The following is a 14195-nucleotide window of genomic DNA, read 5'->3' as shown; positions in this document are numbered from 1 at the left end:
GTGTTTATTCGTTTGAGATGTAATGTGTTTTATCAATCGCAAACCCATTATAACTTGGGGTAAAATCAAATGAGCATCAAATCAAGGAAATACGTCCCATGCTGACCTTTCATCCGGCAGTGTATGATGGGCTGGATGACCTTGGTGATGGACCTTGGTGATGACCTTGGTGATGAACTTGGTGATGAACTTGATGATGACCTGGCACTGAGTGATGAGTCCTGATTATGATGGTGAAGCCTGTTCATTAGGCGCTGTACCATTAACTGGCTCCTGTTGGCTATTCGGATGGTAGTTGGCTGAACAAACAATCGTGAAACATAAGTCGATGACACTATATTGGTGTCCGAAGTTTGACGTTCAGGTGACGACCCTATACGTTTTTGATGTTTTGGTGACGAAATATAAAGTAATGGAGTTCCAGACACATCATCTGGTGTTGACGAAGGAGAATTTAACATAGGCTTGATTTGTCACTAGATTGTGGGGGATGATGCGACGCCAGGGTTTAACCCATTTATGCCTAGCGTCTAGAAAACAGGCCTTGGCAAACAGCGTAGACCCAGATGGATCTGCGCTATTTGCTTAAAGAAATTTCCGATAAAAATACTCTAAATATAGAAATAAATATACTAGACATCCCTAATTTTGGAAATAAATTGATCCACTTTAGAAGGATGGGAGAGTCCACTAGGCATAAATGGGTTAAAGAGGTTTCCACTTCATTAGATAAAAAACCCATAAAACCATATGCTAAGACATTGAACAGAATTTTCTGACTTATGCATTTGCACGTTTTGTTTATGTAGTAAGCATTCGTAACAATGCCTGCATAATAAGACGATTTAACAATGTGTGACTGTTATCGTAAGTGCAAATGTATAAGCACTTGATGGGTTATTGCAAATATTGATAACAAGATACTATCATATCAACACTACGGTAAACCAGCTACCGGTATGAGTTAATATTTCGGTGATAAATAATAGTACATAACTACATAAGATGTCGTGCATCATGCCAAAAAGGTGTCATGCCCCATACTCCAAGTTTAGTTTCGAACGCTAATAATACTAAAAACCCTTTCGCGACTTCTCAGCGGACAGGGTAGCAGTTCACCAGACTTCGGCTTGTGAGTAGCTACGCTGGCATGGGAACATGATCTCATGGCACGGGTTAATTATAATCAACCTGATCTGCTGAATCTCCTTGGACAGACAGAAAGGCACATGGATCTGTATATGTCGACTTGTTAATTTGTCTAAATAATTTAAATATCTAACTCTTACTACGTTAAACACAAAAATAAAGTAACACATGTAAGCAATAAGGCTGCAATTTGGCGAGGGATGGTGAGGATCTGGAAATGTTTGTTACGCTGCTTTCTGTAGTGGGTTTCAAATTGCCCTCGATAATTCTGAAATCAAGAACAAAATGTTCTAATCCAGACAAATAATTTCTGCATTACACATACACATATTTTTGATTTTGTTTTTATTGCTTTAAGTTCGATTAAGTTTTATAGTAGTATCTGTCTTTAGTTATCCTAAAAATAATTTACATTTAAATAGATAATCATGTACTTAGCCTATACATATCCCTTTAACCTTTCGTATACATGGCCTTTAGTTTATTGATCACAACCATACAATACGCAAAACACAGCCTTAATTGAGTTTTACCTACGATTACCATTCAAACTTTCTTATACGTGGCCTGCAGCCTTTCACTAATTCACCAATAAAGTTTACATATGCATAGCCTTAATTTGTGCATATACGTGGCCTTGCACGTTGTCTATGCACAATTGTGAGGCAAATATGGTTGGACAATGCTTTTTTACCTAATAAGTGTGGCCCAAAAAAGAAAACGAGATGACGTTAATACAAGTTCTATTATCTCTTTTGGTCGGGGAGAACTTAATTGCGTTAGTGTCATACAAGGGTTATACATGTACATCATCATCTCCAAGATGTCCCCCTTTTCAAAAGATTGTGACTTATGAAACATTTCCATATGTATTATACCGTCTTATTGTTCTTCTTCATAATTATTATAAATTAATAGTTGGCACATGTTTTGAAAAAAAAATCCGCGGTCGGAGACAACCCCCCCCCCAAAAAAAAAAACAACAACAACAGGGCTTTGAACTAGTGACCCCAATTTGAATAGGGGTCATCTACTGTACAAGGCTAATGCGCATGCGATGTATCACGCAAATCGGTTAATGCGTTGATGAGTTATTGATCGAAAACAATTTTCACACTTATTGTGACAGTGACCTTGACCTTTGACCTAGTGACCCCAATTTCGATAGGGGTCATCTAATGTCTAAGGCATATGCGTATGGGAAGTATCAAGCCAATCGGTCGATTCGTTGACGAGTTATTGATCCGAAACGCTTTTCCCACTTATTGTGCCAGTAATCATGACCTTTGACCCAGTGAAACAAATTTCAATAGGGGTTATCTACTGTCCAAGGCTAATGCACATGAGAAGTATCTAGCCAATCGGTAAATCAGAACGTGTGTGATTGGCCTGGTTTTGTACACTTTAATAATGTTAATGATATATTCCTGGTTTACTGTAAAATAATGCACGAATATTCACCGGCATCTCCCTTGAGTTTGAAAATTATTTAAGCTAATGCATGGACAGAATTTTAATAACAGAGTTGTGTTTTTGACGCATACATGATAAAAACGTTTGCATACGTCGTATTATAATTGGTATCAAACTATTTATACAACTGGCATCAAACTCGTTTTTTTTTCAATTTTGAATTTAAAACGACTGAATAAAAAATGCATTCTTTTTAATTACAAACACAATATTTCTTCTCTTTTTGTATTCGTGTGCTTAAAATGTCATTTATAAAAAGGTAAACTAAGATATAACAGTCGCGGGAAAATAAAGTAGTGTTATGTTTGTCATTATATTTAAATTGATGCATGAACAAATTGTGAACAATAAAACAAATAAAACTTCCAATTTCTCGAACTTAACGTGTTGTTGTTCTTTAAAAACTTTTTGTATTTCGACGTCTACAATATTTAAACAAAAAAAAACCACGGAAAACGAACAAAGTAGAACCCAACGGGCGTATTCACTTTAAGGGACCTTTTCTCAGATAACCCATATATCTATATCTGCTATTTTTTTAGAAATGAAGTATACACACTTTTTAACTGACACATTTCTGCATATAAGTACTAAAACCCCGTTTGAATTGTCGTCCCGCACATCCACATCCACATATCACCGTCGACGTGTTTTCCCGTCTTAAAATAAAATCGCTCTGTGCAAAGACGTGACATACCAAGCCAAACAAACGAAGTGGAAAAAACAAAGTGGAAAAAACGAAATGGAAACACGATTAAACTAGTTAAAACGTGTTTAATATCGTTAATCTAAATTGTTCGTAATTCTTTATATAAAAATAAAATATATGATAACTAATACAATCATTCGTTTTATAAATAAATGCAAATACATCGAACAACGTCAATTCTTATTGTCGTTCAAAATTGGAGTCTAGAGTAGAGTAGAGCCATAGAAAAGACGTCGAGGCTTGGCAAAAATTGACTATTGTCTAAACTAAATGTAAGTTACAATAAGCGTAAATAATTATTAATTTATTATTGATCATCAGTAGCCTTAGAGTACTGATATTATTTATACAAAAACACTCCAGTACGTACTATTCTTATAATTGACAATTTTATAAATAAACTGTAATATCAAAATATGTTTGAAAATAGTAATTTGGTAAGTCATGGCATGACATGCATGTATCCCAATAGATGTAAACGGCCAAGAATATGCTGGGCATTTTTTCATTTTTTCAAATTTAATGAATTTACTCAATATTGCATTTTCCTTAATGTTGAAGAGAACGCATTGCATTATAATACAACAAATTAAATTACAATTAATTTACTTGTTTTACTAGGATACAACCATAATAAAGCACAGGAGATGTACACGATGAAGGATCCTATACAGAAAATGGCTAGACTGTGTCACTTTCCAGCAAAAATCAAGAGGTATGATTGTGTAGCTGCATTTTGTTTTAGTTGATTTCATTTGACTCAAAGAATATTATAATTATATGTAGATAATGCTGCATACATATATATTTGAATGTGAAAATAATTTTGAAACAGACAAGAACACAATTAAGAACATTAATGCATACAAAAGTATTTTGTTTGTTAAACATGATTTATTAACTTCAACACCTTCTGCCAGTCATGAATATGAAACGTCATTGCCTACTTGCAAAGAAAAAAGAAATGGGAAGTTGGGGCTTACAAAAAAACTGCCATAAATGGCAAAAATGGTTTCATGAAAATAAAAATTAGTTTTTCTATGTGTAAATGTCATTATAAGTAATGTGATAATTGTGATGTTATGATCAAGCAATTTATAGTATTTTTTGATCAAATGCAGAAATGTATTATCTAGGATATCAAAGACCACCTTACTTCTGACAGAGCATAGGAGATATTGAAGAAAATTGCTGCCAGACATCAAGCAGTAATTCCTGACAGACTGTCCCAGACGAGTCTGGACTTTCCTCAAGCAAACCTTCTGGGTGGGTTTGCAGGATTGATGGACCGTCACGAAGGCCAGCTTTGTTTTGGCATGGCACCACAATACTGTTAAAGCAAGAGACAGGTCTGTTGACTGTTGTTGAATATGATTTAACATCTATGTCTAATATTTGTGTTACATAAATATCAAACATTGCTAACACTAACCATTAATTGTTTCAACCTAAAATAAAAATAAACATTTGTCTGGTGATGGAGTGTTCCTTTTAAGTTATTGCGATTTCATTAAATTGTGATACAAACATCTAGAAGCACAAAAGCTTATTTAAAAACGCGCAAGGAACAATCTTATGCATACTTATTAGTTTCGTTTCAAAACTAACTATCCGTACGATAAAACTAAATAAGTATCCGAGCGTTTGCTAACATTTCTTTGAAAACGTTAAAAACATGCCAAACGTTACTTACAATACGATCAGTATGTATTAATTTGTTGTTACTGTTGTAGCTGTTGAATACGAGCTGGGATTCCGTACACACCTCCATGGTTGTAAATCAATCTTCGCGTTGCAACGTTTTATAATTTTCGGGCTTTCAAATCGTCAAAAGATGCATATAATAGATATTGTTTAGCATGATGAACGTTCAGTATAACTGTTTCCTCGCAAATATTATAACTACAACGAAAATGCAAATGTGAAACTTTTTTGTTCAATTGTGTCAATTTTCCCTTACGTGAAAAAGTCCTTTAAAAAAAATAAAAATATAAAGTGCCTTACCGGCTTGAAAATATCTGCCCTCTTTCAGAAATTAAGTTACAACTAATCTCATAAAGACGCAGTTATCACACTATAGGCTATACGCCTACCCACCCACCCAATATATTTTGGGAGCACTTTTAGTCTATGTAAATCATGTAATAGCTGTCGGTTATCCAATCTTGATTCCAGATGTATGATCAGAGGACTGATTTAAACAAATGTTTAATATTCGCCAAGTAAAATTAAATAAACTAAAACAAAACGCAGCTTCTCAGTCATACCTCTTCTGTCTGTTGCTGAAAAGTGACAAAGTCTAGCCATTTTTATTTGTATGATCCTTCTTTGTATACTTATCCTTTCAATTGTTGTAGAAGACCACTATCCGATGTTGCATACTTAATATCAAAGCTATAGGAATGTTGGTTAAGAGATTTTTTTATTTTTTTTAATCTTCTTATAAATATGACTCCAAGGACGCGGTCAGCTTTTTAACCAGGGGGTGAGGCAGGGGTGATTTATATAAACGTTGTAGATGACCACTAGACTAACCCTAAATAAATCAAAATAAAAGTGATGACTGAGACGAGGTCACTGTTGACCCAACGGCATAATGGTATAATTTGAACAATCTTCTATAAATACCTCTTTATGATACCAAATACAAAATATAAAAGCCATGGGCATTGCCGTTTCAGATTAAAAGCCAATGCAGACAAGCGGTTTAGATATTTCGTTTGAAGACAACATAGACGGAAGCTCGTACTGACGCACGGACGTACTGTCGGACGGACGACTGCATTCGCGGACACTTAAGGTTTAGAAACATAGCTTTTGAGTCACCTATTCACATTTTTCTCACGGTGAGATTTTTGTCAGTCGTGCGTAGTCAATCTCCCGTGATCATTCAACGTTTCATTAAAACGACTTCTCCTGTATAGCTTTGAAGATGTTCACGAAACATCAAAGGAATTATTCTTAAGTGACTCTGATTAAAAGTTGTTAAAATCGTTCCGGTTTGCTTCATATTTCGGCCATCATAGCTTAAATTGATTTTTTTTAGAAAATTATTATTGGAAAATACAACAAAAAAACTCTGAAACTGCAAGGGTCAGGGGTTGAATATTTTGTGTAAAATATCGGTACGTTGTCTTGCACTAAGTTATCATGTCCCTGTGGGCGAACCTGACCGCGCCCGATGGGCTCACGGATTTTATATGCATTTACATAGTAAAAACTTCACAAATCTTCACTGAAACTGCAATAATCGGGGGTTTGATATTTGTTGTGTAACATCGCATAGTAGTGTTATATGAAGCTTGTTCAAATCACGCGCATTTGGTTATCACTGGGCATGCCTCAGGGGTGACATACTATTGACAGATATCGCGAGTGTTGATATGTAACATTGTATAGTGATTTTTACTAAGTTTGTTCAAATCATGCACGTAAATAACTTAAAATTGTTCTCTTAATAAACATTATAAAGATGGGCGATCTGGGGCCATCCTGGCACTCCTCTTTTATTGCAGGAGTGAATAAGGGGTTAAGTTTGAGGAATATTGTTCAAATATTACCATGGTCTAGTTGTTAAAGTTGTATACTTAGCCCTAGAATTGCTGTAATTTTCATTTAAATTTCACATCCTCGACGTGAAACTTTTAAAAGATCTCGAAACTGTTGTTTTTTTGTGTGACAAAAATGGTTTGTGGTGTTCAAAAGAAGAAATAAGGAAATGCTCTTTTTACAGCATAAAATAATCCGATTGTTTTTACTTAAGTAATTTACACAATATAAAGGTTTCACGAATAAATTACTCCTACGTCTGTAAACATCGCAAACTGTCGCACTCATTCGGCGATCTGGTTAGAAAGTATAACAAGTATAAACGTATGCAACATGGACATGTTCTCATTCCAAATCAATCTAATTTTCATTGTTTCTTAAATAGTCTACACGGTTCAAGCAGAGAAACCTCTGTTCTTCTGGATATATATTAGCCGTGCTCTGTGAAAAGAGGGTTTAATGCATGTGCGTAAAGTGTCGTCCCTGATTAGCCTGTTTTGGCTGCACATGCACAATAGGAAAAACAAGAAAAAAATACTCCAGAAAAGTATATTTGATAGCAGCGGAAAAAATCGACCAACACATAAACTAAATGAAAATAGTTCCGTGTACTTTACGCTAAATATTTTTAAAAACTTTTCTTACAGCAACCCACAAATTATTACAAATGTAATATGTTTGCAGGCATTGCGCAAACCAGTCAATATATTTGTAACCAGCACGGATAAAAGTAGTCTGTGTAATTAAATTGAGTCCATAAGAACGTGTTTTCCCACGCCTGCTTCTTGTAGACAGTCGTCGTACCTTCCCGCCAGCCACGCCGCCCACCAACTAAATGTCCCGGTCGTAATGATGGTGTGGTTGCATTTGCTTAGAATTGCCATGTCAACTTCCGCAGAGTTACCCTCCATGAAATACATGTTATAGCTTGATGTTACGTTTGACAGGGCGTCTTTGGCCCATTTTATTCCGTCAGAACAGATAACGAAGACCGTACGATTCGAGTATAAGTTCAAAAAGATGTTCATTGATTTGATTATATATTCAAGTGGCGCCGTCAAAAAGCCATATTTCTTGTTGTACGTAAAGTCGCCCCGTCTGATATGTACACCAACGAATGTTGCATTGGTAACATTAAAGGTTTTAAGGACATCATGAAGTCTGAACCAGGCTTTGTTCGATATCTCAGTTGAAAATGTAAACTCCTTACGAACAGTATCCCGTATGGCTTCGAAATATCGCCACGATTGTAAATATCCATCGACGCGAAAACTAACAGAATTATTAAGCGTAACGAGTCGGTTATCAAAGGTGCCAGACTTTTTCTCACGTATTGACGTTGATGACATAGTAGACGCTGAAAACGAAACCTTAGTATTTGAAAATGAAAATATTTCTCTCAAGTGTTCTCCGCGTTCTACTACGACGTTTGAAAACTTGCACGTGGCAGCAATTCCCAGAATAGAGGCATACTGGAACATCATGTTTCCGAGCCTCCCTTTGAGTCGTATTATCAAAGTTGAGAAGTTGCTACTTCTTGTAAGGATGCCATTTGGACTATTGGTGTAGTTCATTTGTATTGGACTGGCTACTGTTGTGACCCCTGTTGGGACGAAAAACGGTGTGGGCCCTGTTGTGATGAAAAACGGCTTTGAGTATGACAGCAATACCATCAAAAACACCGAAACGACCAGAGCAAGTGGTACAAACCGAGAATCTGAAAGAGAGACGTGTAATAAATATTATTTCCTGATTTTCATTGGTTTTAATTAAATAAAATAACATTTATGTGGCAACAACCAATAAAATATTGAAGACATTTCCACCTGAATTAATAGCTTTCATTTTTGCATTTGTTAAAAATACATCACCTAAGCAAAATAGAAAATAGTTACATAGACTTCAAAATGTCTCAAATTATGATATGAAGAACTGGTTGACTATTTGTATTGTGCAGTATATGGTAAGGAATGTACGCCGTTTGAAGATATTTATGCTAATATTCACAAATGATGCCTCTGTGGTGTAGAGTTAAAGCCTTAAATGTATATAGATTTGATATGGCTCTGAGTTGTTCAGAACCAAACTGTCCTTAATTAGTCATTAATGATCTTTTTGATTTCATTGACGATCATTTCTAACTAACAAAAAAAAACATTAACACCCACGTCGTACGTCTTTTAAGGGTTATTTCATGTTTTCTGTACATTATCAACAATAGGATGTTTTACCTTTATTTTTTCACTTTTTAACCTGCACACTTACAGTCATATTAAAGACTTCTATGGAATAATTTTATACATAAATTACTCGCTTTTAAAAAATGTGAGAACAATGCAATTAACAATAACTATTTTAGTATGATTACATTATCATATTAAAATACCTGCACTTAAACAAAATCCTGCATTAATACTTGATGCATAAATATGAAGAACACTTTGTTTATAGAAGACTATTATATTGTCGAGTTATCATCATTTAATACACATGTTATACCCCATGGAAATATGCCATTATTTCTAATAATTTGCGCACTCAAAGACAAAGATTGCCATTTACTAATATGCTATAAATTTATGCTATAAAAAGTATTAACTCAAGTTGTATGAGCATCAGGAAACTAATACGTTCCTCATGGAAATCATCATTATGATGCTCGCCATTTCATTTGCAACAAAAATAAGCCTCGCTCTGTGAATTATGACTTAATGCATGCCCGTAATGCATTGTCCCAGATAAGTATGAACAGTCCGCTCAGGCTAATTAGGGATAATAATGTTCGCATTAATTGGATTTTCCCAAAGAAGATATTTCCTTTAAACGAAAAATACTTTAAAAGAGGACACTGTCGCACACTTGTTACACATCTTTTGCTATCATAAATGAACATATAATTTTAGCATTTATGCATAAATGTATACCAACTGAGTCTCTTTATCTATATTTCAGTTTAAAAAGAGTACATTTTGAGATTGGTTATGACAAAAAGTGGATCATGGTGTGTATGTGTGTGTAGGGGGGCGGGTGAAGTTGAAAGTGTGCAATTTCGTAAGTTTGAAAAAAAAAACATAATTATTTGGTAATTTATTTAAAACTTTTATTTCAGATAAGGAATACCAATTAAAAATACGCAAAGGACGAACAGAAAATCCAAATATCGCATAAACACCATTATTTATTAAATATATTGCTCTACATTATAATTACAACCGTACACAAGAAGCAAATTACATATTTGCCGAGAGCTTCGTAGGCAATGACTTCGTTTAATAAATACATTTATTAATTAACTTTATAATATTAGACGATAATGTGTTCAATTTGTTCGCCCATTATAAGTTGAGCCTCGTCAATAAAGCTCGAAACTCGCCTTATAAGAGAAAAAGGCGGCCAATATGGAAAAAACACGGCCAATACGAAAAAAGGTCGGCCAATACGAGATTCAGCTAATCAGAAACCAGGAAAAACTCGGCCTCATATGAGAATCTAAAATTTTGACAATCGTGGACGCCATTTTGAAATTGTATGCTTAGTTTTGGTGCAAAAGTTTAAACCTTTAAAAATATACTTAAAGTACTCAGCCCCTAATATTTTCAGCTCAGGGTTTCTACAATAAGAATAGTGCAGTGTAACCACAACAGTAAGGTTCAATATTTGAGCGTAAATAAATAACAACGCTACTATCAACAATTGACCAGTCGCCAAGTTTTCGATCAGCCAATCAGATATCGATTTTTCACTCACTCCTCAGCAACGCTTATCTGGCCGCCATTTTGTCCGACAAACAAAGCGTGTTGTACATATGGAATGGACGTAATTTTTAAGAGTTTACACAGATTTAATATCAACTGCATGACCATTAATGTTCGATCATTATTCAAAATTGTAGGTGCTATACATACTTCATAAAAGGTTATTATTTTATCTTTATTTCTTGAACAAAGGTTATTATTTTATCTTTTTTTCTTGAACATATGAACGAGTAATTAGAAAACAAACACAATAAATAGTTTAACCACAACAGTTGTGTGTTCTATAAAACGTGTTATACCGTTTAATGCACAATATTATTAAGCAGTTTTGGCAACATAATAATTGCCACACGTGCTTATTAATCTCAGCGTAATTGTCGATGATTAATAAATGACAGTATGTTGCGTGGATCTCAGAATGAAGAAACATTTAGGCATTGTTAGGTACTGTACACAATAAAAGAAAACTATTTAATTACTTAAATGATTTCCAATATAATAATAATTATTTATTTTCTGTGGATCATAGACAAGGGAAATCATTATAAATTGCTAACTTAAATAGTGTTTAACTAAAGTAAAAACAACAAAAAGATGATTTCAACGCGGCTTAGCTTATTTTAAGCGACTTCAAGTGTAAAATGTACGGCTTATAATACAACAACAATTTCTAATACAACATATATTGATACGGGGAGAAATGTGAAAATTGCAATTAACATATAAGGGCCATCTTGTTATAAATAAACAAATGCATAATATGCTAAATGTATTCAATTCAAATGTTCGTTAACAGCACCGTCATACCAACATTTCATTTTTCGATAGTGAAATGTAACAGGTTCGCATTAAAAATAAATGAAATAAATGCATATTAGACTATCTGTTAACGAAACCACGAAATTAGGCCTGTATTAAATTATGATTACAATCAAAATTTAAATTATATCTAAATAAAAAAATCGGTGTCTTTTTAAAAATAACACAATAAAACAAAGATCTAAACATTTTTACTTAACAAAAAAACATCATGATATGGATGTGTCATTTGCATTTAATAAAACTATTTCAAAATTATATATGAATAGCCACCGGATTCACTGTCAGACGGTTTAATACAAGTTCAAAATCAATATGAAATAAATGCTCATTTTTACAACGGATTTTTCATCAACTCCCGATAATATGTATAAGAAACGTTTCTGATAGTCAGTCTGCCGTTAACTCATTTATTTTTATTACGCTATTTCACTCTAAAGCATTTATGATTATATTTAAGTTTTACAAAGCAGTTTAGTTTAGTGTGCGGCTTTAATAATTTATATTATAAAAAAGAGCATGATACATCGTAGATTGGTTACCTCCCCTTATCTATCGTTACTCTCTATATAGGGATCGGTACAGGCTAATTTTACCGGTCCAAATTTGGACCGGTTAATATATCGCGAGATTATACGAGGTTCAGGGGAAATAATCCGTGTACCATTTCCAAACCGGAAACAAAACATTTCCCGAACTTTTTGACAGCTGACAGGTAAGAATAAAAGCTCGTTATTATTGCGTATGATGATCGTATGGTTTTAAAAAACTGCAAAATACGAAAACAGTTGCGTAAGTTTCGACATTTTATTAGACGTTCATACGAAGTTGTTTAATATACAACATGAAAAGTGACGTCGATAGTATACATGACGTCGCGTGCATGTTAGCGGATAAACGTTAACGTCATGAATTCCCGACAGTAATAAACAACGTTCCGATTGGTCTTCGCGTTATCCAATTAAAATCGCCGATACATTAGCCTGTACCTGTTGTATATTATAGTCAACGGTTATATTCAACGGGGAACCAGTTAAGATACATCGTTACAAATATAGTATTTCACTGACGTTATCCGCTATAATTGCGATATTCTTGTCGGAGTTTTCTAATCACTAGACCACGTGACTATGTGGGCGGAGCGATCGACAATTTGGCGACTTGTCAATTGTGGACTGTTCTGAGATTTTGGGTCAAAACGGGGTACATGGACTAAATTGACTTATTTACATTTTCAGAAAGCTCCATGTATGGTGCACACGGTAAAATTAAGATTTTTGCACACAAAAAATCAATTTAAGGTTAAAAGGGCTGAATTTAGAAATGCCTATTAAAACACAAAAAATAAACATTTCTTGATTTATTTTCATGTCAATAAATTATGTTAATACATTTTTAATACGTCTACAAGTGCATGAATAAATCAGTAACATATGGTGTTATAATATGATATACTTAATACTTCCCAAGAATTAGAAAACATTATAAACATTTTTAAATGTATATTGGTTACCATGGAAACACCTTAAATAATTCAAACTATTGAAATTTTGGGTACGAAATGCACTTTTTAACTGTTGTTTGTTTAATAAATGATATATTGAAAAAAAAACATTCTTCCATACCTAATGCAGATACAAAGTCATAGTGTCTATTCAATAGATATAGACTCTTGTGGTTATTTGCGCTAAATTCGTTTGCAAATTTTAACAAATTAAATGACACTACAAAATATGTCTTACAAACTGCACCATTATATTTTCCAAAAATCATCAGTGATTGTTTACAAAGAATCTCAATGTTTTACTTGTACTGTAACCATGGAAACCAAGATCTATACACAACATAATTTATTTGAACGAGGTGAAAATAAAATAATGTATTTAAAAGACGTGAACATTAAATATTATATTTATTAAACCTTGTAAAAAAACAATCGCAAAAAGCAATGTTATAACAAATTGCATTTTTAAATCTCTTAGCAATTCAGATTTAATTGTAATTCAAGTATTATATACATCTTTAAAGAATTAAAACTGATCCCATTTAATTAAGTATATACATAGACAAACATAATTTTCTCAGATTTGTTTAATATTCATTTAATCGTACAATTAGTTTACACGTGGCTATCTTAAAACCTATTAAATGACAATACATTCAGGAATCATTTATTTTTAAGTGTTAGTTGCATGGCAATGATCACAACTTTGTGGTCGCCATGGTTACTATTGTAAAAATTATAAATGCATACAGTTGTTTAAGTTGACATATTATATTAGAATGAATTAAAATAATTAAAAATACTGCATAATAAAATGAGTATTTGTAAAATGTATTATACATTCAAACATATTCAATAAATATGAGTGCGGTCTTGAGGAAGTTTATAACTCTTAAATCTACAATTGTTGCAGCGCATAATGATAGACTGCTCATGATTTGAAAATATTACAGCAACTAGGTGTACTATGAGTTATTAGTCACATATTGTTGGCATTGCTACATCTGCAAGTGGGATAGACAGGAATAGTTCCTTTTGCACAGCATTCTTATTCTTCCTCTTATAGCACAGGCATTGAGCAGAGAGGCTTAGTGTTTCCTGTTGGATTGGTATACAATAGGTTATGAAACTTCTTCCCAAGAAGGTCAAGTATTACTTGACATCTTCTGAACATTGACACTGGCTTTTTATCTTCCAGCTGGCAAGTCTGATGTTATTCTGTGTACATGTAAAACAA

General features: G+C 33.6%; 1 protein-coding gene and 1 long non-coding RNA gene across 2 annotated transcripts in view; both read right to left on the bottom strand.

The window, feature by feature from the left end:
• Nucleotides 1-7087: 7087 nt before the first annotated feature.
• Nucleotides 7088-14195, bottom strand: part of LOC127840846 (galactoside alpha-(1,2)-fucosyltransferase 1-like) — a 14105-nt gene continuing 6997 nt past the window's right edge. The window contains exon 2 of the mRNA XM_052369280.1: nucleotides 7088-8597. Within this exon, the coding sequence (XP_052225240.1) occupies nucleotides 7624-8597 (974 nt within the window). The 3' untranslated portion in view covers nucleotides 7088-7623. The remainder of the gene's footprint in view (nucleotides 8598-14195) is intronic.
• Nucleotides 12800-14195, bottom strand: part of LOC127840861 (uncharacterized) — a 2191-nt gene continuing 795 nt past the window's right edge. Inside the window, exon 2 of the long non-coding RNA XR_008030602.1 lies at nucleotides 12800-14176. This is a non-coding gene — a long non-coding RNA (uncharacterized LOC127840861). The remainder of the gene's footprint in view (nucleotides 14177-14195) is intronic.

Source organism: Dreissena polymorpha, chromosome 8 (assembly GCF_020536995.1).
Source record: "Dreissena polymorpha isolate Duluth1 chromosome 8, UMN_Dpol_1.0, whole genome shotgun sequence".
Classification (NCBI taxonomy): domain Eukaryota; kingdom Metazoa; phylum Mollusca; class Bivalvia; order Myida; family Dreissenidae; genus Dreissena; species Dreissena polymorpha.
Note: the sequence above shows the minus strand (reverse complement) of the source record. Positions and strands in the feature narration are given on the sequence as shown.